Source organism: Pelophylax lessonae, assembly GCF_965119305.1.
Source record: "Pelophylax lessonae genome assembly, chromosome: 13".
Lineage (NCBI taxonomy): Eukaryota > Metazoa > Chordata > Amphibia > Anura > Ranidae > Pelophylax > Pelophylax lessonae.
Window position 1 is genome coordinate 29,023,337 of NC_138780.1, and position 27,990 is coordinate 29,051,326.

Here is a 27,990-nt window from a genome sequence, read left to right on the forward strand (position 1 = left end):
CTCCACTTTAAGTGAAGATTCTTCACCACAGTGCAACAGCATGGCAGAGGGCATTAGATGGGCGCAAAGTCGCATGAACGTTGTAAAGTCACATCAACGCATTAAGTGCAAAATTAATATTGGAAGCCTGGTATGTAATAGCCCCGTTTGGGCCCCTCTGTTTGGGGTACTGAGGCCCAATTTATTTCCCTTCCCCATTTTTTGGCATTAAGTGTAAAGTCGCATCAACATTGCGCTCCAAGGTCGCATTGGAAATCATGCGACTTTTGTGCCATGCTAGTGTCAATGAACTCTAAGGCTCCATTTACACTTGTCATGAAACTTTGGACATCAAAGTTGCAAGACAAGTCATTCCCCACGTTTTCCAATGATATCCATTCATATATGTGTGACTTAAAGTTGCAGAAACTTCACAGTAGTCCATGCACTACTTTGATATGACCTTCATGCAACTTGAGGGTCATAGATTTCAAAGATAACCCTTAAAAGCTGCATGAAATTCATACCTGAATGTTATGCAATGCAACAGTTGTCCATTGTCACTGGTCAAAGCCAAAGTTATATCCAAGTTGCACCCATCCAAAGTTGCAGCAAGTTTATGCAGCAAGGTCCGTAAAGACACGAATGAGCGAGTTTGGGGTGGAGGAACTTGACTGGCCTGCACAGAGATGTGACCTCAACCTGATAGAACACCTTTGGGAGGAATTAGAGAAGAGACTGCGAGCCAGGCCTTCTCGTCCAACATGAGTGCCTGACCTCACAAATGCTCTTCTGGAAGAATGGTCAAACATTCCCATAGACACTCCTAAACCTTGTGGACAGCCTTCCCAGAAGAGTTGAAGCTGTTGTAGATTGAAGGGTTGGGCCAACTCAATATTGAACCCTGCAGACTAAAGCCTCGTACACACGCAACTAATTTCCGCCGACCGGTCGTCCGTCTTTTGTCCAGAGTGGTGTCTGTTGGTTGGAATGTGCTCTAGACTGCACACGAATTTTCCCGTACGACAGAATTCTACTTCAGAAGTGATGTCATGTGTTGGATTGCTTTGTATGTGTTCTTTCATCTCTGAGCATGCCTAGTCTTGCTCATAAGATTTTTCCCCGTCAAAATCTGTACTAATTAGACGAAAATCGGACGTGTGTTGACGGAGGACAAAAATTTTAATGCCTGCACACCAGGATTTTTTTGGCCGAAAAGTCGGAGTCGGCTGTCGAAAGCACCATACTAACAAGCCGAAAATCGGCAGATCGGTCGTCGGACGAAATTTCCCGACCGAATATTCTTTAGACTGGGATGCTATTAAAGTTCATGTACAAGTAAAGGCAGACGTCCCAATACTTTTGATAATATAGTGTAGGTAACATCCTGAGCTAAACAAAACAAGGTTGTTAAAACATGTGAACAATTTTTTTAAAGTTACTTACTTCTGAGGTGTGCATGTCTTGAAGTAGTTCCAGTTACTGTCACAGGAGTCTGGAGTAGACAGGCTGTATGGATGGGCATACGATTCCTTTACTGCTGTGGTATAACTGTGGAAGAATAGTCATTTTACTTAAGGTAGAACTAAAGGCAAACATTATTTGGGTTATAACCCATGTCACTTTTTCTTCTTTGAGACCGCCTGGGAATACCAGGTGCTCTAGGCTAGCCTACAGCTACACCACCCTGAATGTGCCTGATTTCAGGAAGCTAAGCAAGGTCAGACCTGCTTAGTACTTGGATGGGAACCCTTGTAATTTTTTTGCCATTTGTGTCTCATTGGGGAGATTTTCCTTCACTTCCTTTCTCAAAAAGAGGAAATCCTTCCAAAGTGAGGGGATCTTTATGCCTCGTTTCCACTGAGAGGTACGGTACGGTTCATGTCAGTATGGTACGGTTCGGAACGGTACACCTTTAGTTTCCACTGCCAATAGTACCCTTAGGTGTAGCAGGAAAGCTGTGATTGACGATTCTCTGTCAACCAATCAAAGTTCTGCAGAGTGTAGCTCCACCCTGTTGATACGGTACTAATGTGCTTGGTACCCCAACGAAAGGGTCCCAAAAAAGTGGTATGGTACGGTTCGGAATTAGGGTACCATCCACAATGGAAACGGCAAAAATTGCGTACCGTACCGTACCGAACCGTACCGTACCGCTCAGTGGAAACGAGCCATTTGTTGTCACCAGAGCTAGTATCCTGATTGGAAGGTTTCCCCTTCTTTCCTGTTCTGGTGACAACCCAAAATGTGGGATTTTCTTTCACTTCCACTCTCTGTGATAATGGTAAACAGGACAAATAGAGAGGGTGAATCTCTTGACAGACACGGTGTGATGAAGCCCTTGCTTTCACTATGTTTCCTGATGACCACTATCACTTGGACTGAATGCGAGAAACTACAAAAACTGGGGGTGTAACCAGAAGATAAATAAAATGGGAAATAAGTTAACAACTGTCTAAGAGGGTATTTCTCTCACTTTGGAGAGATTCCTCTCACTTCCTCCTGAAATTACAGGACAAGAAGCAAAGAGAAATCTCCCACTCCCTACTTAATCTGAAATAAAAAAAACAAAAAAATAGCTTTACCACCGAACACATAAATCTATAACCCATCAAAAAGGAATACTTGGTCGAGCCTTTTAACCTAAAATTGGAAGCTTTCCATGAAAAGGGGGATCGCCCCCCCCAAGACAAGTAGGTCACCCAAATTGGGTTCCTGTAGCCTTTTTATCAGATTGAACCAATCTGGCCATCGCCCTTTGACCTTTCTTATCAACCAAGCATTTCAGTCTTCAGAACTTCTGCTTACTAGATGTTTTTTTGTATTGCACACCATTCTGAGTAAACCCTAGAGACTGTTGTTTGCGCTCACCTCGTGGACTGGTCCTTAATATATAGTCCGTTGAGTTGAGGTGAGTGTCTCATGAGTCAGAGGCTGCACTGTCCCTTTAAACTAGTGTGACAGGAAGTCAGGTAAATCTGTGGATGTAGTCACAGACAGGAGATACATTTCCACTCCGTTGCAGGAACTTGAAGAGGAATTACAGGCAACAGAGGATCTGTCCCAAAGAGGGGATAGTGTGCCTGATGCAGTTTATGAAAGGATCAGTGTTTTGGGGTCTGTCCTGAGTGAGCATTAGAAATTTGATGATATGTTTCTTAAACACCACCTAGTGGAGAAAACTAAGGCTGTTGGTGAAAATGTGAAGCAAATTAATAATCGTGATCTTGAGATACATTCCATGTGGAGTTCAGATAAAGAAAAGGAACTAGGTGACCTTGAGCGGTCAAATAGTTCAGCAGATATGCAAATCAAGGAAATACTAAAGGAGCTACAAGGGAAAAGTAGTGCAATAGCAGAAAGTGCATTGAAGAAACCTGTACTAGACTGTGTTGTTGCTTTTGACCCATATGTTGGTGGAAGGAAAGTTGATGATGTCGCTGGAAAAATGAACAGGGGTCACTTTGAAGAAATGTGTGACAGCCTGTTGTCGCAAATGGAAGGCCTTCTGCACAGCATCTTAGAGCAAGCCAAGCTCAAGAAGGCATTTCTTGGAACAAAGCCAAGTGAAGCAGAGGTTCTCAAAGTTTTGTGGAAATCATTTATTGATTGCAGAGAGAGGCGGCTCAAGAATGTTGAAGACATTAAGACTAGCACAATTGAGTTGCCTATGGATCACGGTCCTCCATGGCGGATAGGACAGACAGTTATGCAGGACAAACTTGAGAAGGAGCGAAATGATGCTAAAAATGCAGTTGAGGAATGTGTATATGAAATGAGGGACAAGTTGTCTGACATTTATGAGAAATCTGTCAATGAAGATGACAGAAACAGTTTCATCCGGAAGCTTGAAGATACTAGGAGGCTTATCAGTGAGAGTCAAGAGAAGTGCCTGACACATGCGTGCCTGGAAAACTGTGTCCCAACCCTAGGGTTGAAACAAGAGGGGGGGGGGGGGTATGTGACAGGAAGTCAGGTAAATCTGTGGATGTAGTCACAAACAGGAGATACATTTCCACCTGGTTTAGAAAATGCACTAATTACTATAGGGTGTCGGCTGCAAAGGTAGCCAGAACTGTCTAAGGACGTTGAACAGACTTCAGCTATTTAGTATGAGGAAATTAAGGCCTCTATAATCTGTCCAGAGGAAGTCTAAGGATTGCTGCCTCCTGACGCTGTGTGAGCTGGGGAGAGGAGGACAGTCAGATGTGTGCCTCCCGACGCTGTGTGAGCATGGGGATGACCTCCTGGAGCGATGTGCGCTGAGGAGGGTAAAAAGTGTGAAGACTTCTCAAGGTGAGAAAATGAACTATTTCTATGTGAAGAGTGTGAAGAGAAAAACCAATGGATGTTTTCTATGTGAAAGGAAAGTCCAATGAACATGTGCTGTGTGAAGAGAAAAGGGACATTCTCTATGTGAAGAGATAATAAATGGACTATTGATAGTCAGCTGTATGATCAGCCAAGTCTGCCCAACAGTAGGTTGGGGACAGACTTCCTTAGGTAGGTTCCTGTGTGTGAGAAGGTAGCCGCCCACAGTGGCAAGGATTTATTTTGTGTTTTATTTTATTTTGATGTTTTTGATGCTTGCACTTGTGTGAAGAAAATAGCAAGAATAAACCAAACTGTTTTGTTTGCAACCATTTCTCGGCTATCTCTCTGTGTAACGAACCCCCCAAGGGGTCATCCACACCCGCCACTGAGCTAATCTCCCACACTAGGTACAATGGAAGTATCTCCCATGGGACTTTATGGCAGCCAAAAAATAATTTTTTGAACAATGTAATTAAAAGTAAGAAAACTTTATTCACGCACAAGAATAAAAGTTACATTTACACACCAAAGAAGTCTGGTCTAGACACTGTACAGAATAATCTAGTAGTCACCAAACTGGGAGTGACCAAAAAAGTGCGTAGTACATATGAAAATGTAGACAACCCCTGATTCTAGACCAGACTTCTTTGGTGTATAGATGTAACTTTTTTTTTTTTTGGTGGAGGATGCGGGCAATGATAAGATGTAACTTTTAATCTTGTGTATGAATAAAGTTTTCTTACTTTTAATTACATTGTTCAAAAATTAATTTTTTTAATCAATAGTCCAGGTTAAATGCACTTTTTCCCCTCTTGGGCTATACTCCAACTAGCATCTGGCTCCCAGTAACAATCACAGGCACCGACACATGGACTGGAGCCTCTGTTTGACCTCCTCCTCTCCGTGTGACATGTACTCATGCAAAAGGAGTAAAATCAATAGTGCTCTCCATACGTTTTAAAATTGTGAGACGGTGGTTTACTTTTATTCTATGCAGATGTAGCACCCTCCTAGTCAGGTGCTATGTAGTAGATATAGTTTTTTCTGCTTAACCGCAAAGCAGCAGGAAAACCATAGTCGCTCTTTCTGCTTATCAGGGAGCAGGATTTCTAGTAAGGCCTGTTGCAAGTGTCCATGTGTGATTCATCTGGGCTGAGGTAGTGTCCCCACTGTGTCCAATAGGGGGGCATGTTGGACAGTGGAGGAAACCCAACCAGTGACACATAGGCTTTTGTAGCTGTCTCAGTGGGTTGGCACAGGCAGTGGTGCATCCTGGGATGGGCTATAAAAGCCAAGGACACATGTGGCAGGGGGTCTTTGGGCGGAAAGCCAAGTCCCAGAGGGAGGGTGACAGCTGTCTCCTCCTCTGAAGTTGTGGAACGTGGTCACAGGCAGTCGGCCTGGTGAACCGGAGAGTGTGGCTGAACCCAGAGGTCCAGTGGATGCTGACAAGTGGAGTTTGGAGGCAACGGTGACTCTGGAAAAACAGTGTCCATGAGTACAGAGGAACTTGCCCAGGGGTCTGCCAGGAAGGGGACCACTCCAGAAGCTAGGGTCAGCGGATGGGTGTCTGTACACAGGCATTGAGAGAAAGGGGGTGCCAGTTTCAGAATCCTAAAGAGAATATTTACACAGGAGCATTTAAAATATCTTCACTTAGTGGCAAAGTGAAGCAGCGGCCTTGCCGCATTCTACAGTAAGCTGTCCCTCAGACTGTGAATAGTTAATAGTTGGAGTATCCCACTCATCCCTTCTCCTATCCAAGTTCTCAATAAAACCACAAAAACCAACATCCCCTGGATTGATTATTGACTGAGCCAAGAACTTTCATTGCTGTTTATCTGCTGTCAGTTGCTAAAGGTAACCCAGGGGAATCCAGAAAGTGTAATTCGCAGCAGTCCTTTAGGGGGCAGTGCTACACACAGAACAAGGCACTGCAAGTGCATTTGTTTGTGAATGTCCCATTTTCGATTTTATTAAATTGTTTTAAAACATATGGAGAGCACTTTTGGTTTATACCTTTTGCATGAGTACATGTCACACGGGCAGGAGGTTGCACAGAAGCTCCAATCCATGTGTAGATGCCTGTGATTGTTACTGGGAGCCAGGAGCCAGTTGGAGTATAACCCTAGAGGGCCAAAAGTGTTTGACCTGGACTATTGGTTAAGGTCCAGTCCAGGAGGTGAGCGAATATGGTTCACTGGGAGTTAGGCATGTGATAGTTGAACAGAAGGCTGTGATATCTGGAATTCATTGGCGGTGGTTGTCCATACAGTACATAATTAAGGACTTTTTTTTGTTTCATCACTTGAGACTCATAAATTTAAGAGACACTGTTTTAGTTGTGCTGCATCATCATTTGTATCATATACTAGAGGGGTGGAGTGAAAACGCCTAACGGTGCTGGGCAGCAACTAAGGATTCACAGATTTGTGAGCACGTTGACTTGCTTGGGATTTATGTATGTAGCACCCTCCGAGATAGGTTCTAGGAAAAAGCATTATTATGCTCCATCTGCTTATCAGGGGAGCCTGATCTGTTAGTTATGCCTGTTGCATGTTTCCATATGTGATTCACTGGGTCTGAGGGAGTGTCCCCAGTGTATCCAATAGGGGAGCCTGTTGGACAGTGGAGGAAACCCAGCCAGTGACACATAGGCTTTTGTGAGGGTCCCAGTGAGAGGGCACAACCGCAGTGCATCCTGGGATTGCTTATAAAAGCTAAGGGGACATGTGACAGGGCATCTTTGGTGGGAAGCAGAGTCCCAGGAGGAGGGTGACGGCTGTCTCTCCTCCTGCTGTCTGAGGAAGGTGGTCACAGGCAGTCGGCCTAGTGAGCCAGGTGTGGAGCTGAGCCCAAAGGATCCTGTAGAGCTGACAGTGGATCTGCTGGCAGAGTCTCCTGGGAAAAACAGTGTCCGTGAGTACCAAGAGGCTTGCTAAGGGGTCTGCCAAGGAAGGGGGACCACTCCAGTGAAGTCAGAGGATAAGAGGTCAGCTCACACAGTATGCCAGAGTAAAGGGGGTGCCAAGTAGAACAATGAAGAGTAGGGGTAAAGGCGGTGACAAGCTGTCAGGGACACAGCCATACTGGCATTTCTGCCAGCACTAGTCATGGACGCTCCTGGCTCAATCGACACAGCCCTCTGCTGGCCCGTCAGGGAAATGGCCGTAGGAGAACTGGCAACATTGCCAGTAATAACAATGGTCGCTCCTGCCTCAATTGACACTGCCCTCTACTGGCCTATAAAAGGTGGCCATAGGAGCAGACTCATTGCTGGATTATCTCTCAGCTTCCTGTTTGGACTTCCTGTTGTGACCCGGCTTGTTTCTGAACCTTCTGATCTCCTCCTGGTGTTTGACCCTTGGCTTGCCTCTCGGACTTTGCTCTTGCTACTACCTGCCTGTTTTCCCAGTGTATGACCCCGGGTTGCCTAAGCACTCTGTTTCTGCCTGCTCACCTGTGTATGGCCCCGGCTCGTCCCTGTTCTGCTACTTACCTTGCTCTTGGACTGATCACTGCTGTTTGACCCTCGGCCTGGCTTTTACTACTCCTCTAGTTGCCTGCCTTACCCAGAGTTCCTGAAATCATCTGGTGCTCACCACAGGCGATCTGTGCTACTTGGGACGCTTCACCTCCTGTACAACTTCCAGGGGTGACTCGCACTGAGCTGCAAGGGAAGCCCTCTCTGCACTTCGGCCTCCATCCAGACCGTGACACAAGCGGGGCCCTGAAGAGTGATTCATTATACAATTTGCTTGTTAACTACTTCACTACATTGGCAAGGTGAAGCAGCAGCCTTGCCGCATTCAACTACAGTTAGAAGTCCTGAGATTGTGCATAGGTTATCCAGTTGGAGTATCCCACTCATCCCTTCTCATATCCCAGCTCTCAATAAAAACAACAAAAAAACAAATCCCCTGGACTGTTTTCTGACTGAGCCAAGCACTTAAAGTACCTAGACTTGCTTAGTTGTTGCTATGGGTAACCCAGGGGAATCCGTATTCAGCAGCTCCCATGGGAGTAGTGTACATTAGGTTTATATGTCACAGATAGTTTATGGTATTTTGCATTAATGGTGACTACGCTGATTGTCTTTCACTTTCCACATCCATTATGATCTTTGAGTAAAATGCTGGGAGTTGAGTAGAACATAAAACTGACCGTCAGCCTTTCCAGTATATAGACAAACATTACTAGTCCACAGTTATCCCGTTACAGGCAGGAAGCAGGAAGTAGAGTAGACCAGCTGCTTCCTGTCTGTATGGTGATAGCACCACATCTGAAATACATTTGCTCCATAGGCCAAAAGGAACACATGGCCTACATGTAAAAAACGTTGTTTTTCTTTTACCTTTCCCAGTAACTGCAGACATTGGGGTCATTTGGGTTGAGGGATGTGCCAAGCTGTATTTGAACTATGAAAATCAGAGCCGATAGGTAGAATTGTCCTGCGGTCATCATCCTGAAAAGCAAAACATATATGTTTTGTTAGAACATGCTACGGCAATATACTCTATTGTCCGGTTCATTTAATAATAAACACAGTTTAAGTGTGAGGTCTCCTCTCCTCCAATAGGATTTGGGCCTAGCTGTAAACACAGGAAGCGGATGAGTGGAAAACAGGAAATGGCCGGTACAGAGGATGTTTTGTCGCTGTATAGTCATGTTTAGGCAGATGGAAGAACTGGCTTTCAGTTCGAAAATTGTCAAACAAAGCATTTCTAAACCCAAACACAAAGATGGCGGGTCTTCGTTTTTTTTTTTGTTAGTGTAAATCATCTTCAGGAAGTAATGAAGCAATCTGACTCCTATTATTAAAAGTGCAAAATAAATAGATAAAACAATAGTAGAAGCAATGCAATGCAACCACCACCTGCCTCATAAAATTTACAAAAACAAATTATCATAGTTACATAGTTATGGCCCGTATACACGATCCGAAAATCGGATGAAAAATAACGCTTTTGAAAAGATCGGATGATAATCGGATCGTTAGTACACAGCTTACGAGAGGCGATCATGACAGTTCGCCCGATATTATCCGGGCGTGCAAGCAAAAAAATTTTGATCGTATTATAACACATTGTACGATAATCGTATTATCAGTATGTTGTCCGTACGAAAAAAATGGTGAGCAGTAGACAGCGCATGGGCGGAAACGAAAGAACGACCCGTCACACGCTACAGTGTGGTTACGCATACCGGAAGCTTTTGGGGCATCGTACGAGAAAATTCGTATTGTTATGGCGCTTTTCCACTGCATGGAACCAAACGGTTCGGCTCGCTTTTGTGCTTTTCCACTGCTGGTACCGTATGGTACGTTGTAGGAACGGTTTGGTACGGTACGGCGGCGCTTTTCCACTCCATGGAACCGAACGGTACGGCTCTCAAAAACAGTACCACCTCGATATGGTTCCAAGAGGTACCATACCCGGTACCATATCCCACAATCCTTTGCATGCAGTCACTACTAGCCACTGATTGGTCAGAGAATCATTGTTATCCCACCCACTTAACTTTAGTACTACTGTAGTGGAAAAGCAAACCATACCGTACCGTACCGAACCGTTCCAACACCGTACCAAGCGGTACCAGCAGTGGAAAAGCAAACCGGGCCAAGCAGGGCCGAGTAGAGCCGAGCCGGTACTTGCAGTGGAAAAGTGCCATAAGTAACCTCTCCCATTTGCGATATAATTGAGAGTGTACTAGCAACCAAACAAAACCGGACGGAACGTCGTCCGATTTTCGGATCGTGTGTACTGGGCATTAGTCAGGTTAAAAAAAAGACATCTAGCTCAACCAATAAAAACAAAAAGAAAACACAACCGTACAATCCCATATACACAATCCTATACCCACAGTTGATCCAGAGGAAGGCGAAAAAACCCCAGCAAAGTATAATCCAATTTGCTACAGCAGGGGAAAAAATCCTTCCTGATTCCCCGAGAGGCAATCGGATATTCCCTGGATCAACCTTACCTATAAATATTGGTACCCAGTTATATTATGTACACCTAGGAAAGAAGAATTTAGGCCTTTTTTTAAAGCAAGGGAATGTTTGACCATTCTTCCACAAGCGCATTTGTGAGGTCAGACACTGATGTTTTCTCAAGAATGAGGGATATTTGGCGCAAGCAGAATGCCAGTGTTACTGGAGCAGTCTTAACTGGGCTAGAGGAGGGGGGGGGGGTTTATCAGTTCCAGTATGAGTCCAATCTTGCAAGATGGCCCCTGCATGGCCTGAAGAAGGAGCGCATGCTCCGCAACGCGTTGCCGCTTGTCCTAGGCTCTGCACACCAGGAAGTGACGTCACGTCCCCTCCACATGCGGACCATCGCTATCCACTGCAGCTACAGACCTGGACTGTCTCCTGTCTCCCACAGTAGACCGCCGCTCCTCTGCACCAGGACCAGCTCTGCCAGGACTTAGAGGGACCCCCTGGATGTAAGATGTCCAGGACCTCCTCCAAAATTTGATGCCTGAAATTACTTTATTCTTGTGAGTAATATTGTTTTCATCCCACATTAAAGGTTTTAATTGCTACACTCAGATTGGCGCTTGGGTTTCTCTCTCCCACTGATGTTTTATCAGGTTGAGGTCAGGACTCTGGGCAGGCCAGTCAAGTTCCTCAACAACAATCTCGCTCATCTATGTCTTTATGGACCTTGTTTGTGCACTGGTGAGCAGTCATGTTTGAACAGGAAGCGGCCATTCCTATACTGTTCACACAGAGTTGGGAGCATAAAATTGTCCAAAATGTCTTGGTATGCTGATGTTTTAAGAGTTCCCCTCACTGGAACTAAGGGGCCAAGCCCAACCCCTAAAAAAACAACCCCGCATCATAATCCCCTATCCACCAAATGATTTGGACCAGTACACAAAGCAAGGCCTGTAAAGACATGGATGAGCGAGTTTGGGGTGGAGTAACTTTCCTGCCCTGCACATAGTCCTGAGTCTCCTGACCTCAACCCAATAGAACACCTTTGGGATGAATTAGAGCGGAGACTGTTGATGTTCTAGAACAAAAAAAGGTAGGTTCTGATTGGTCACTAAGGGCAGCAAGTAGCATTCTTAGTTCTATTCTCAATCATGAGGCCTTCTGGGAGAATGCGCCAGCAGGAGGAGAGGATCAGCAGAAGTTGGGACACCATATAAGGTATACTGACTGATACATGCTCCAACACCACCTTAAGTACTGGAATCCACTTTGAGTAAGCTCTGGTGTTGGAGCTTTACCCCAGTGATTGATATCATGACCTCCCCCATGTGATAGCGCCTGCCTGATCATAAACACAGAAAACGGCCTCTCCTACACATAGACAACCTGGTTGCACTTCCCATATCCTTGTGAGCCAGTGGCGGAGCTAGACTTTTAAAACAGGGGTAGCGAAGGGGTGGCAAGGTATTATTTTGGCCGGTCAATATACAAAGTGTTCAATTACTCTAAAAATAAGTTATTTTTGCTCAGTGTCCCGTGCCCCGTGCCCCCTTCAATGCAGTGACCAGCGTGCCGTGCCCCCTTCAATGCAATGACCAGCATGCCGTGCCCCCTTCAATGCAGTGACCAGCGTGCCATGCCCCCATCAATCCAGTGACCAGTGTGCCGTGCCCCCATCAATGCAGAGAGACTTACCTGCAGCCGCCACTTCTCCTCAGTCCCCCGGCGTCTCCTCGAGTCCTCCCACCTCCTCGGCGGCTCGGCCAATGGCATGTGTTCGCCTTTCGGCCAATCAGGAGTGGGTCTCAGACCGGCTTCCTGATTGGCCAGGAGGAGGATCCGTGTGACAATAGCGAATTTTCATTTGCTATTGTCACACAATGGGTGGGCTCGGGGCGCACTGGTCTGCGCCCCGAGTCCACCCTCTTCTGAAGCCTATTAGAGCCTCTGGCTCTAATCAGGTGACAAAAAAAATCCCATTGAACTCCATGAGTCCGGCGCCCCGCATGCAGATTAGGGGGGGCGGCGCCCCTGCGACCCAAACACACTGTCAAACAGTGTAATGTTTTCAGCAGGGTGGCAACCGGGGTGGCAAGGACTTCATCTGGGATGGCAATTGCCACCCCAGCTAGCCCTCTGGCTCTGCTACTGTTGGGAGCAAGCTAGGACTGGTGAAACTCATCAAGGAAGGTTGGTTTTGAGTTGGAGACATACTTTATGCAGCCAATTCACTGAATATTAAAACACTGCAAGAACAGAATTGGAGCATGGCTGATATTTTTTCCTGAACATAACCACTTAGAGAGAGTCACATTGTTCCCCATACCTGTAAGCCCCTCATTAAAGAAACAGCGAAACAAAGCAAGGGCCCCAGTGGAGAAGAGAAGAAGCAGGGATATGTGTGTATACTTCAGAAAGCACCACAATATTCACTCTCCTGCGCTGTGTGGTAAGCCTCGACGCTATGACAGACTCCTATGTTGACTGGTTGAGTAGATAATGCATGCCTTGCTGCCTTCAAAAGGACTGGGGACATCCGAAAATACTGAAGATAAAAGAAAAATAAATTATGTGTGTATGTTATTCTGGAGGAAGGGGGTTGGCACTGTCTCTTTGCCCTATATAGTCAAATGACAGCATTAAGGTCTCTTTAACCACTTGGTGTCTGCTTACGTTGATAGTACTGTGGCAAAGTGGCTCGTTATCGTCTGACGACGTAGATCTACGTCATCAGACACTCCCCTTCCTCAGCGGCGTGCGCCGCCGGAGGCTCGCTCCCACTGTATTCAGTCACAGCGGGAGTCGGGCCAGGGGAGGAGCAGCGGCGATCGCCGCTGCTCTTCCCCGATCGTCGGGGATCTAGTGTGGTGATCCGCCCGCCTGTGTAAACACAAGCGGGCGGATCTCCTAAGTGACAGGCAGGGTCAGATTGCAGGGTTCAGCATAGGTGAACCCTGGATCTGTCCCTGTGTCACTCAGTCACCTCCCCCCACACACGTCAGTAAGCACCAGGCATACATTCCCTCTCCAATAAAATTAACCCCTTCCCTGCCAGTGTCATTTTTACAGTAACAGTGCATATTTATAGCACTGATTACTGTAGTAATGTCACTGGTAACCCCAAAAATGTCAAAAATGTCAGTCAAGGGTCCGATCTGTCCGCCGCAATGTCGCAGTCCCGCAAAAAAAATCGCAGATCGCCGCCATTACTCGTTAAAAAAAAAAACACCAAAAATGACAGAAATCTTTCCCTTAGTTAGTAAACGCAATAACTTTTGCGCAAACCAATCAAAATACGCTTATTGTGAATTTTTTTTACCAAACATAGGTAGCAGAAAACAAATTGGCCAAAAATGTAAAAAAATTTAGATTTTTAAATTTTTTGGGGGGAATTTCATATAAAAAAATGTGAAAAATATTGTTGTTTTTTCAAAATTTACGCTCTTTTTTTGTTTATAGCGCAAAAAGTAAAAATCGCACAGGTGATCAAATACCACCAAAAGAAAGCTCTGTTTGTGGGAAAAAAAGGGACATAAATTTCGTTTGGGTATGGCTTCGCACGACCGCGCAATTGTCAGTTAAATTCGCACAGTGCCGAATCGCAAAAAGTTGCCCAGACGTAAGACAGCAAAATCCTCCGGTGGTAAAGTGGTTAAAGGTTGATGAGTAAATGGTGGTACAATATCTATCTTTCAGCAGCCATCAGTGACTCCGGTAGACCAAAGACCGGATGCAAAGCAAAGATATTTTTTTCTTGCTTTGACAGAACGTTCTTCAAGATAATTCAACATCCATGAAATATTTACCCCGTTGAAAAATTAAACATGACCAGAATAAAATAACCACATGTTCTCATTCATGCAATATGGTTTCTCTAACCTAATAAAATAAACAATCAAAAGAATACGGGGGTGTATTTTAAAATCACTTTATACAAACTCCGTTTCAGATTTAAAAATCTAAGAATGGATTTAATAAAATCCAGAGAGAATTATAATTCCTTTGTTGAGAATTTTTTCTACACAAACTCAGGGATGAAAATTTGGCTGAGCTTTTTATATCTGATTATGTTTGACGAGAGATGGTTTCTGTGTGACCCGAAAATTCAAGACGTTTGGATGTTAGGACCACCCTGCTGAGAAGTATGGGATTTGGTGATCCGTGCATTCATCCTTCAGGCTAGAGCGGTTTGTTCCCCAGATAAAAACTGGGAGGCCATTAGAGGGTCCTGGGGTTGGGAAAAGAATTTAAGGCTTGGCTCAGGCGTCCGTCTTGCTCACATGTGCTGAATCTGGGCCTTGGATTTGCAGCGGTAAGGAGTGGCAGGCAGGAGCGTAGGAGGACTGCTGATTTATCAAAAGCATTGGACGTTTTAAAGCTGACTCTGCACTCTTCTGACAATAGCTCTAGCTCATTGCTGTTATGTACAAGCAAGTATGAACTGTGTATCTGTGACTATGGTATACATGATATAGTATCAAAACAACAGTAAAGATTTAGAAATCTCATCAGTATTCAGTGGCGGCTGGTGTTCAAACAGAAAAATCGAATAGGCATTGCTTTGCGACAAAAAACACGGCACAAAATTGCATGACTTTGAGGTCACAAAAGTGTGAAAGGGGCCTTCAGTAATCAAAGTATAGTGTGCCCCCATTCAATGCAGAGTTACTACAGCGTGCCCCCATTCAATGCAGAGTTACCACAGCATGCCCCCATTCAATGCAGAGTTACCACAGCATGCCCCCATTCAATGCAGAGTTACCACAACATTCCCCCATTCAATGAAGTGACCAGCATGCCCCCCATCAAGGCAGTGACCAGCGTGCCGTGCCCCATTCAATGCAGTGACCAGCGTGCCGTGCCCCCATCAATGCAGTGACCAGCATGCCGTGCCCCCATCAATGCAGTGACCAGCGTGCCGTGCCCCCTTCAATGCAGTGACCAGCGTGCCGTGCCCCCATCAATGCAGTGACCAGCGTGCTGTGCCCCCTTCAATGCAGTGACCAGCGTGCCGTTCCCCCATCAATGCAGTGACCAGCATACCGTGCCCCCTTCAATGCAGTGACCAGCGTGCCGTGCCCCCTTCAATGCAGTGACCAGCGTGCCGTGCCCCATTCAATCCAGTGACCAGCATGCCATGCCCCCATCAATGCAGTGACCAGCATGCCGTGCCCCCATCAATGCAGTGGCCAGCGTGCCGTGCCCCCATCAATGCAGAGACCAGCGTGCCATGCCCCCATCAATGCAGTGACCAGCGTGCCGTGCCCCCCATCAATGCAGAGACCAGCGTGCCATGCCCCCATCAATGCAGAGAGACTTACCTGCAGCCGCCGCTTCTCCTCAGTCCCCCGGCATCTCCTCGAGTCCTCCCGCCTCCTCCTCGGCCAATGGCATGAGTTCGCCTTTCGGCCAATCAGGAGCGGGTCTCGGACTGGCTTCCTGATTGGCCAGGAGGAGGATCCAGGTGACAATAGTGAATTTTCATTCACTATTGTCACACAATGGGTGGGCTCGGGGCGCACTTTCCTCACCCCGGGTCCACCCTCTTCTGAAGTCTATTAGAGCCTCTGGCTCTAATTAGGTGACAAAAAAAAAAATCCTATTGAACTCCATGCGTCCGGCACCCTGCATGCAGATTAGGGGGCCGGACGCATGGATGGGGGGGCGGCGCCCCTGCACCCCCAACACACCGGCCGCCACTGTCAGTATTCCATTTTAAAATCATTTCCTTCTATTTTGCTTCTGATTCAGTCCTCTCACATTTTAACCATTTCCATATCGCTGAACGTCATATGACGTCCTTAAGGTTCAGTGGAGATATCTGAAGGATGCCTGCAACTACAGTATCTCACAAAAGTGAGTACAACCCTCACGTTTTTGTTAATATTTTATTATATCTTTTCTGTCTAAACCGCTGGCAACAAAAGTGAGTACACCCCTAACTGAAAAAGCCTAAAATTGGGCCCAAATTGTCAAAATTCTGGGTGGCCACCATTATTTTCCAGCACTGACTTAAGCCTCTTGGGCATGGAGTTCACCAGAGCTTCACAGGTCGCCACTGGAGTCCTCTTCCACTCCTCCATGACGACATCACAGAGCTGGTGGATGTTAGAGACCTTGCGCTCCTCCACCTTCCGTTTGAGGATGCCCCACAGATGCTCAATAGGGTTTAGGTCTGGAGATATGTTTGGCCAGTCCATCACCTTTACCCTCAGCTTCTTTAGCAAGGCAGTGGTCTTCTTGGAGGTGTGTTTGGGGTCGTTATCATGTTGGAATACTGCCCTGCGGCCCAGTCTCTGAAGGGAGGGAATCATGCTCTGCTTCAGTATGTCACAGTACATGTTGGCATTCGTGGTTACCTCAAGGAACTGTAGCTCCCCAGTGCCAACAGCACTCATGCAGCCCCAGACCATGACACTCCCACCACCATGCTTGATTGTAGGCAAGACACACTTGTCTTTGTACTGGTCACCTGGTTGCCGCCACACACGCTTGACACCATCTGAACCAAATAAGTTTATCTTGGTCTCATCAAACCACATGACATGGTTCCAGTAATCCATGTCCTTAGTCTGCTTGTCTTCAGCAAACTGTTTGCGAGTTTTCTTGTGCATCAACTTTAGAAGAGGCTTCCATTCTGGGACGACAGCCATGCAGACCAATTTGATGCAGTGTGCGATGTATGGTCTAAGCAGTGAGAGGCTGACCCCCCACCCCATCAGCCTCTGCACAGCAATGCTGGCAGCACTCATACATCTATTTCCCAAAGATAACCCCTGTATATGATGCTGAGCATGTGCACTTAACTTCTTTAGTCGACCATGGCAAAGACATGGCAGCATTCAAAACAGCCAAACTTGGTGTTTTGAATGCTTTTAAGTGCAGAGGAGGGGTTTGGGGTCTTTTAGACCCCTAGATCCCTCCACATGAGTACCTGTCAAGTTAAAAAAAAAAATTTTTAAATGTACAAAAATATCAGCCCATATCCATACGCGATGACCAAAATGTCGGTATCAGCAATGAAAAAACGATATTGGTCGATCCCTAGTATGAATGTCTTTTTAGTGATTAAACAGGCAACTGTGAAGAGAAAACATTTTCTCAGCTCCCAGTAAATCGCACATTTTTATCCAAAAATTAAAAATCACAGCAATGGACAAATTTGTTCCATTAAGGCCATTATTTACATCTAACAGCTAATAAATATGGCTTTCGTTTGGTCACACCTCATTCTAGCTCTGCAGATCATAAAAATGACACATCCGTTCGGAGGGGGTGCTGGAAACGGCGAGCCTGAATGAACCAAAACGGAGTCATGGAATATTTGAACTGGATTCTCAAAATACAGATTTTTGGCGTGCTGTACCTTGTTCTGACAGATTGTTTTTGGAAAGGCTTTGAACATTGTGTGAGAACGGCAGCTGTATTAAGAAAATGAATAGAAATATCTACGTGAACGGATAGGTATATTTGTACAACAAAATATTCCACCAAAGGGGAATTACAGTTTCATCTCATGTTGTTTTCAAGCAAATCAAATGTGATGGACCTACTAGATCAGGGGTCTCCAAACTTTCTAAACAAAGGGCCAGTTTACTGTCCTTCAGACCTTATGGGGGCTGGAGTGGGACCATTGGGAGTAGAAAATGTTCCGGCATCAGTGGGAATAAACAATGTCCCCTCAGGAACAGTGTCCCATCATGTCCCCCCAAGAACAGTGTTACATCATGTCCCCCCAGGAACAGTGTCCCATCATGTCCCCCCAAGAACAGTGTTACATCATGTCCCCCCAGGAACAGTGTCCCATCGTGTCCTCCCAGGAACAGTGTCCCATCGTGTCCTCCCAGGAACAGTGTCCCATCGTGTCCTCCCAGGAACAGTGTCCCATCGTGTCCCCCCAAGAACAGTGTTACATCATGTCCCCCCAGGAACAGTGTCCCATCGTGTCCTCCCAGGAACAGTGTCCCATCGTGTCCTCCCAGGAACAGTGTCCAATCATGTCCCCCCAGGAACAGTGTCCCATCGTGTGCCCCCAGGAACAGTGTCCCATTGTTTCCCCCCAGGAACAGTGTCCCATCATGTCCCCCCAGGAACAGTGTCCCATCGTTTCCCCCCAGGAACAGTGTCCCATTGTTTCCCCCCAGGAACAGTGTCCCATCATGTCCCCCCAGGAAATGTGTCCCATCATGTCCCCCCAGGAACAGTGTCCCATCGTTGATGTCTTTTGTGGACCTATTTGCTAGCCATTTGTGTCACTGACAATCTGTCCCTGCTCCACTCAGCAACCTCTCCCTACACTGACAAAATAGACTGTACACCTATACCAAATACCAGCCCTTAAAAGGACTTTTGTGGACCTTAACAGAGCGATTTGTGTCACTGACAATCTGTCCCTGTTGCACACAGCAAACCTCTCCCTACACTGACAAAATACAGAATGTAAAATGGCAGCCAGATCAGGTCTATTTATAAGGTAGGGGGTGTGTCCATGTGCTGAAATGTCTCAATTGGCTGTCCCGTTCCACCTGATGGATGTGTCATGGGTCAAAGTTCTCCCCAATGTAAAAGAATGGCGGCCGCGAACATCGCCATATGTTCGCATGATCGGCGGACAGCGAACGAGCAAAGTTCGCCGCGAACCGACCGCTGGGCGAACCGTAAGGCCATCTCTAGTGCTAGGGGTAATGAACATTCATTTTAACTTCTTGGTAAAAAAATGCATTGTATTACTGGTCATCGTTAACCACTCAAAGTGACGTAGGACTACGTCGGCAAACTTTGCGGTGTTATACCGGGATGATGCCTCTAGCTAGAGGCACCATCCCGGTACTGTGGTTTACAGCCGACGGTCGGCTTTCCGTCAGTAATGACTGATGCGGCTAGGGAGCCGCTCGATCGTTACCCCGCCTTCCGTGACTTTGCTCGGGGGCTCCCGTCCCACCGGGAGCCCCGAGCACCCAGCCGACATGTCCGCCGGCTGGATGGAGTCCCGATCAAAGCCGGAAATGGCTTTGATTGGGTCTCCGATGACGTAACCCGGAGGCGGCGTCCATGACGTCACTTCCGGGTTTCTCTGCTGCAAAAGGCGGCAAATTTAAAATCCGGCTGTATGCAAAAACGCAGTTTTTGGCGTTTTGCATACATGGAAGTGTAGTGGAATGGTTTGGGGCCTTTTAGACCCTCGATCCCTCCATAAAGAGTACCTGTTACTGCATATTGGTGTCACAAGGGATGTTTACATTGCTTGTGACAGCAATAAAAGTGATCAGATTTTTTATTTTTTTTGAAAACCTGTAATAAAAGTTAAAAATAAATAAAATAAATAGGAAAAAAAAAAATGTTATCCGCCCCCGCCACCATTAGCTCACGCACAAAAAAAAACGTATACGGTATTTGAGCCGCGAATGAAATCGCTGTTCAAAACACACATGTAAGGTATCGCCGCGATCGCCAAAGAGTGAGCAATAATTAAAAAAAAATAGCTACACTCTAACTCTAAACTGGTAACCGTTAAAAAAATTTAAAGCATCGCCTATTGAGATCTCTATTGACCGTAGTTTGTTGCAATCCCACGGGGGGGCGCAATTTAAAACCGCAACATGTTGGGTATCTATTTACTCGACGTGACATAATCTTTCACAATATAAAACAATAGGCTAACTTTACTGTTTAGTATTTTTTAAATGCAGTGAAATGTGATTTTTCAACATTTTTCCAAAAAAATGGCGTTTTAAAGACCGCTGCGCAAATACCGCGTGACAAAAAATATTGCAATGGCCGCCATTTTATTCTCCAGAGTCTTTGCTAAAAAAATATATATAATGTTTGGGGGTTCTAAGTAGTTTTCTAGGAAAAAAATACTGGTTTTAACTTGTGAACAAAAAGTGTCCGAAATATGGCTGGGGCTTAAGTGGTTAACCTCTTTACAACCGCCTGCGGCAGATGTACTGCGGCAGGCAGCCGCTCCTGCCCGAATCGCCGTAACTGTACGTCGGTCGCGAGCAGGGAGCTAGGGGGCTATTCGGCAGAGGGGAAGCCGATGCACGGGTCAGGTGGCTCCGATTGCCGCCTGACACCCACGGTTGCTCCCCGCTGAGAGAGAAGGACGGTCGGCTGTTGTAAACATAGCTGACCGTTCTTCTCCCTGGAATGATCACAGAGCTCCTCTGATCCTTCTATATAGGATCACATGTCTCTATGGTCATTTCAGAATCCACGCCCCCCCAACACAGTTAGAATCACTCCCCTAGGCTCACATTTAACCCCTTGATCACCCACAGGGTTAACCCCTTCCCTGCCAGTGTCATTATTACAGTAACAGTGCATATTTTTAGCCCTGATTACTGTAGTAATGTCACTGGTCCCCCCAAAATGGTCAAAAATGTCAGTTAGGGGTCCGATCTGTCTGCCGTAATGTGGCAGTCCCGCTAAAAATCGCAGATCGCCGCCATTACTAGTAAAAAAAAAAAAACACAATAAAAACTACATACTGTGAATCTTTCCCGTAGTTAGTAGACGCGATAACTTACGCTTACTGCGATTTTCTTTTATCAAAAAGCAGAAAACGGGGATGTTATATAGCAGAATGTGAAAAATATATATATACCGATGTCCGCCGGTCACTCGCGATCGTCGGTTACACCGGGAGAAAGGCAGGCGGCTAATGTAAAGAAATTCTCCCCTGTGTAAGAATGGAGATCACACTGTTCTGCTATGTAGGAACGTTGATCTCTGCTGTTACACCACAAGCCACATCCAATCACAGTTAGAAGCACGCCCCTAGGGACACATTTAACCCCTCCTTCTCAAATAAAGTTAACCCCTTCCCTGCCAGTGTCATTTTTACAGTAACAGTGCATATGTATAGCACTGATTACTGTAGTAATGTCACTGGTACCCCCAAAAGTGTCAAAAATGTCAGTCAAGGGTCCGATCTGTCCGCCGCAATGTCGCAGTCCCGCAAAAAAAATCGCATTACGCGTTAAAAAAAAAAAACAATAAAAATGACAAAAATCTTTCCCTTAGTTAGTAAAAGCAATAACTTTTGCGCAAACCAATCAAAATACGCTTATTGCGATTTTTTTTTACCAAACATATGTAGCAGAAATCAAATTGGCCTAAAATGTTAAAAAATTTTGATTTTTACATTTTTTGGGGGGAATTTCATATAAAAAAATGTGAAAAATATTGTTATTTTTGCAAAATTGTCGCTGTTTTTTTGTTTATAGCTCATAATCAAAAAATTGCACAGGTGATCAAATACCACCAAAAGAAAGCTCTGTTTGTGGGAAAAAAAGGACATCAATTTCATTTGCGTACAGCGTCGAACGACCGCGCAATTGTCTGTTAAATCCACGCAGTGCCGAATCGCAAAATAGGCCCTGGTCAGGAAGGGGGTAAAATCTTCCGGTGCTTAAGTCGTTAAAGTGGTTAAGAGAAAATAACTGCTGGTAATATGTCACATAAATTGTGTATTTTCTCCGAGAATGAAAGATGAATGTCATCCAGAAGATTTCACATGTGAAGTGATCATCTGGACTGTGTCAGTGAGCTTTGTGTCCTCTCTTGAAGTGTACGGGGCGTTCTGGATTTCATTAAAGTTTCTGAATGAAAGTTCCTCCTCGCTGCGTTCTCATTACACGCAGGAAATAAACGCTTTCCAGGCTCTCCTTACAGCTCTGATAGTGTGGGAATCTCGGGGCTTTCAATCATCATATGTCCATATTGCCGGGGCTCTCCAAACTTTTCAGTATGTCGACCACTTTGTATATTTTACCAAAAATCGCCAGCAGAAATAAATCAGTTTTACAAATGATTGAATGAAATTTATATGAATTAATACTTTTTTCTTGGAGCGTTTTTTTGTAATCAGCGCGATATGATTTGGTACAATAGAGAAAGAACTTCAGTAAAGCAAAGCAAAAAAAATAAAATTCTAATAAATTTGAACAATTGAGAAAAGTCAGACAAAAATATATTCAGCCTGCAACTTTCTCAGGCATCCCCCCTTACATCAGGCTCTCCATCAGAGTCTTCCCTTACATCAGGCTCTCCATCAGAGTCCCCCCTTACATCAGTGTCCCTATCACAGTCCTCCCTTACATCAGTGTCCATATCACAGTCCTCCCTTACATCAGTGTCCATATCACAGTCCTCTCTTACATCAGTGTCCATATCACAGTCCTCCCTTACATCAGTGTCCATATCACAGTCCTCTCTTACATCAGCATTCCTATCACAGTCCTCCCTTACATCGGTGTCCCTATCACAGTCCCCCTTACATCAGTGTCCCCATCACAGTCACCCTTACATCAGGCTCTCCATCAGAGTCCCCCCTTACATCAGTGTCCCTATCACAGTCCCCCTTACATCAGTGTCCCTATCACAGTCCTCCCTTAAATCAGTATTCCTATCACAGTCCTCCCTTACATCAGTATTCCTATCACAGTCCTCCCTTACATCGGTGTCCCTATCACAGTCCTCCCTTACATCAGTGTCCATATCACAGTCCTCCCTTACATCAGCATTCCTATCACAGTCCTCCCTTACATCGGTGTCCCTATCACAGTCCCCCTTACATCAGTGTCCCCATCACAGTCACCCTTACATCAGGCTCTCCATCAGAGTCCCCCCTTACATCAGTGTCCCTATCACAGTCCCCCTTACATCAGTGTCCCTATCACAGTCCTCCCTTAAATCAGTATTCCTATCACAGTCCTCCCTTACATCAGTATTCCTATCACAGTCCTCCCTTACATCGGTGTCCCTATCACAGTCCTCCCTTACATCAGTGTCCATATCACAGTCCTCCCTTACATCAGCATTCCTATCACAGTCCTCCCTTACATCGGTGTCCCTATCACAGTCCCCCTTACATCAGTGTCCCCATCACAGTCACCCTTACATCAGGCTCTCCATCAGAGTCCCCCCTTACATCAGTGTCCCTATCACAGTCCCCCTTACATCAGTGTCCCTATCACAGTCCTCCCTTAAATCAGTATTCCTATCACAGTCCTCCCTTACATCAGTATTCCTATCACAGTCCTCCCTTACATCGGTGTCCCTATCACAGTCCCCCTTACATCAGTGTCCCTATCACAGTCACCCTTACATCAGTGTCCCTATCACAGTCCCCCTTACATCAGTGTCCATATCACAGTCACCCTTACATCAGTGTCCCTATCACAGTCCCCCTTACATCAGTGTCCATATCACAGTCACCGTTACATCAGTGTCCCTATCACAGTCCCCCTTACATCAGTGTCCCTATCACAGTCACCCTTACATCAGTGTCCCTATCACAGTCCCCCTTACATCAGTGTCCATATCACAGTCACCGTTACATCAGTGTCCCTATCACAGTCCCCCTTACATCAGTGTCCCTATCACAGTCACCCTTACATCAGTGTCCCTATCACAGTCCCCCTTACATCAGTGTCCATATCACAGTCACCCTTACATCAGTGTCCCTATCACAGTCCCCCTTACATCAGTGTCCATATCACAGTCACCGTTACATCAGTGTCCCTATCACAGTCCCCCTTACATCAGTGTCCCTATCACAGTCACCCTTACATCAGGGTCCCTATCACAGTCCCCCTTACATCAGTGTCCCTATCACAGTCACCCTTACATCAGTGCCCCTATCACAGTCCCCCCTTAAATCAGTATTCCTATCACAGTCCTCCCTTACATCAGTGTCCCTATCACAGTCCTCCTTACATCAGTGTCCCTATCACAGTCACCCTTACATCAGTGTCCCTATCACAGTCCCCCTTACATCAGTGTCCATATCACAGTCACCCTTACATCAGTGTCCCTATCACAGTCCCCCTTACATCAGCGTCCATATCACAGTCACCCTTACATCAGTGTCCATATCACAGTCCCCATTATATCAGTGTCCATATAAATTAGGTAGGGAAAGGGGTATGGCCCTGCCAATATATATATATGTATACCACTCAGTATCTGAAAATGTGAACAATAAGGTGAACAATAAGGTGCAATATATGTGAAGAATATGTGGATAAATAAAGTGCAATGTGTAATATGTGTCCAATCTGGGAATAGTGTATCCATAGTGTATCCATATGATCAGTGTCCATATCACAGTCCCCATTACATCAGTGTCCATATCACAGTCCCCCTTACATCAGTGTCCCTATCCTACAGGATGACCTGGACAAAATAACGGAGTGGGCAACAGCTTGGCAAATGAGGTTTAACGTGGAGAAGTGTAAGGTTTTTGCACTTGGGGACTAAAAACATAAAAGGACAATACACGTTAGGAGGGGAACCCTTGGGGGAATCAAAAATGGAGAAAGATCTGGGAGTCTTGGTTGATGATAGACTAGGCAATAGCATGCAATGTCAAGCGGCAGCTGCCAAGGCTAGCAGAATATTAGCATGCATAAAGAAAGGGATGTATTCCAGAGATTAAACTATAATCCTTGCACTTTATAAAACTCTGGTCCGACCACATCTGGAGTATTCTGTCCAGTTCTGGTCGCCAGTCCTCAGGAGGGATGTGTTGGAGCTGGAGAGAGTCCAGAGAAGGGCAACTAAACTAATTAGGGGATTGGAGGACCTTGATTATGAGGAGCGTCTGCAATCGCTTGATTTATTCTCCCTGGAGAAGAGACATCTAAAGGGGGGACATGATAGCAATTTTTAAATATCTCAATGGGGATTTCAGCTTAGAAAAAAAGCTGTTCAGTCGAAGGGATTGCATGAGGACTCGGGGGCATAAAATGCGATTAGAGGAGAAGCGTTTTAACCTCAGGCAACGGGGGGGGGGGGGGGGGTTCTTTACTGTTAGGGCTACAAGATTGTGGAATTCTCTACCACAAGAGGTGGTTTCTGCGGGAAGTATGGTGGCTTCCAAAAGACTCTTAGACGTACATCTCAAGGATCAGAACATTCAGGGCTATGTGAGATGATTACAGCCACACACACCTACACAGGTTGAACTGGATGGACTATTGTCTTTATTCAACCTCACCTACTATGTAACTATGTAACTATGTAACAGTCCCCCTTACATCAGTGTCTGTATCACAGTCACCCTGCGTGATCCTATCATGTCAATATGGACCAAAATCTCTGAGGAATGATTCCAAAGCCTAGTTAAATCTATGCCTTGAAGAATTAAGGCAGTTCTGAAAACAAAAGAGGGTCCAACCCGGTACTAGCAAGGTGTACTTAATAAAGTGGCCAGTGAGTGTATATAGATGTTTTATTTAATATTACATTTTATGCTCCAGCTCAAGTGTTCTAGCAGTGCTTAGTGGTGTGCTTTGTGGCCATTTTTTGGCCCACAGCCTCATACCATGGCTCATGATGATTTCCCTGCCCTAATACTCCTCAGACCCTATACAAAATACTCCTTAAACTCTATGCCATTGAACTGTACTAGTTCATTATTCCTATACTTTGCACTAAAGATAACCAAAAATATGGAATAGCAGTACGCAAGTGAGAAAAAAGCATCATGTACTGCCGACCAAAAGCTATTTGAAAGCTTAGCTCAATTATTATCAAATGATTTTATTTGTTACTTGGAGATGCTCAAAAATGTCTTCTAAACACCTCTACTATCAACTGCCTTGGAGAGAGAACAAGAATAGAAAGGGAAATACAACTCCCAAGCTAAAACCAAGTCGTAAAAACAAAAAATATTCTTATGACTCCCTTTCTTAGCTGCCCCCCTCCACCCCTTTAGAGTAGCCCTTTTCTCTCATTTTATTTTTATTGAGTATATATGCCTTTTTTACCTGTGGCTTTGGCCCAGTTTCATGAAATTCCTGGTCTTTATCTCCAGTTTTGAAAACGTGCCTGAATGCTGGAGAGAGTAGTGCCACATAATTATGTCGCACCACTCTCTACGGCATTGTTTTGTAAATCCATGGTGAACCCATAAAGAGCCCCCAGAGGGGACTTTTGAAGTCCTGGCACCATAGGAAGTTCATTGAATGGCCCTTTACATTATTCAGTCTGGAAAAGGACCAGTACCAGACCTGAGGGTATGTCTGTGGGGGCAGCACCAGAGATAGGGCTTGTGTACGCTGGTGTTGCTCTCTAAAGACCAATCCAGGTTGTTTTGACAGGTGACTGGGAGGCAATATGTTGCCTCCTCACCACCTTTTTTTTTAAACCCTGTAAAGCCATCATCACCATACTGCAACCACGTTTCGGCAAGGCACCATTCACTTGAATTGGTTGCGGTCAGTGGCAGTACTGCCTGCTGAACGTGACAGGGGGTAAAATTTTTGCCAAGCCTCAGCATGTGTACAACCCTATCCAGATGCCTTTGCAGTTTAATCCTCCTCTTATGTTAGGGTCAGAACCGACCCGTTTTCAGGTTTTGAATGTCTATAAGTATCACATAAATTTGTTTATTGCATCAAGATTTTTTTACTTTGTCAGGAATCTATTTAAACAATGTAATAGAAAAAGAATCCTTTTCACTAAATTATAAAATACTGTGGTGAAAATTAAGACGTTCATGGTGTTAGGGTCAATTCTGACCCAGTTATAATATAGGATTTTAGGACACTAATAAGTGCCAAAACTGAAATCATAAACACTCTCTCTGCTTAGTAACACTGACAGCCAATCACCTCTCAACCCTGTGAGCTGTAGTTAGGGAGGGGCCTATCTCTTTTCCTGCTTGTCTGGTTCTCTAAATAAAGTGAAGAAACATAGGACAAATTCATTTCAGAGTTGCTGACTTTATTTTACCATTTTTTAAATTTGAAAATGAGAGGTATGCTATCAAAAGAAAGGTCTAGGGGTCACACCAAAAATATTAAAACCAATCTTTTCAAGGATAAAGAAGCCTAACAAGGTAACCAAGAGGTAAGAAACAAATTTGATGATAAATAATTATTCAGAGGGTATTTTATGGCTGATTTAAAACACGGGTCAAAACCGACCCTAACATCATGGATAGTAACAGAATTCTAACATAAGAGGAGGGTTAAGGGAGTCAGTAAGGGGGTTGCAAGTACAAACTAGGCCCTTGAGTGAATCTACAGTATCTGCTACCTGCATTCGAGGCTTCTCGTCTGCATGCCTGTCATCCTAGGATGAGCAGCTGTGTGTATGAATGGGCTGCCTGAAGGCTAGAGATGCCAGAAAAAATGTCCTATTTACAGTATACGGGCCTCAGGCCACTTTTCATGAGGGGATTATGCTGAGCCTCTAGCTGTTCCTGATGGGCACCTCCCAGAGCTACTAGCAGGCGCTTCCTGCATGCGCCATGTATACGGGCCTCAGCGCCCATGTGAAAAAGGCCTAATGGGGAATTCATGAACTAATTTTTTAATAACCTAGAGTTGGGCTTTAGGTAAATTTAAGAAATACAAATGTCTCATTTCTGGAGAATTAAACAAAAGCCTTGGCTAAAACTCTTGACCCAGCTGTGCAGATTCCAACATAAATTCAGTTTTAGTCCTACTTTCCAATTTTTGTTTTCCCTAGTCAATTTTTTTCCAGCCACTGGCTTCAATAGCATTAGCTGGCTCCTTCGCTAATGATCATTACTTTTGTGCTGTGGACACTCCTCGCTAGATGACAGAGGTTATTTGGACAAACCAACACAGATGGCGTGTGTAGGAGGTGATGAATCAGCTCCCTCGAAGGTGAATTAATATTTAAAGTCTGCAGTTGTAGGACCCATGGGGCTTACTACAGACAAACCTCCAAAGCCATATTGGACTTATTAATGGTATTTATGAAGTAATTCAGACAAT

At 45.3% G+C, this 27,990-nt stretch overlaps 1 protein-coding gene across 2 annotated transcripts in view; it reads right to left on the bottom strand.

Moving 5' to 3' along the window:
* LOC309569433 (uncharacterized protein) overlaps positions 1-27,990 on the bottom strand; it is a 215,011-nt gene that overhangs the window by 117,423 nt on the left and 69,598 nt on the right. For both annotated transcript variants that reach the window (XM_082275258.1, XM_082275257.1), the window contains exons 2-3: positions 8,648-8,758; positions 1,426-1,530 (exon numbers count right to left, since the gene is read on the bottom strand). In XM_082275258.1, coding sequence (XP_082131384.1) covers positions 1,426-1,530; positions 8,648-8,757 — 215 coding nt within the window. In that variant the 5' untranslated portion in view covers position 8,758. The remainder of the gene's footprint in view (positions 1-1,425; positions 1,531-8,647; positions 8,759-27,990) is intronic.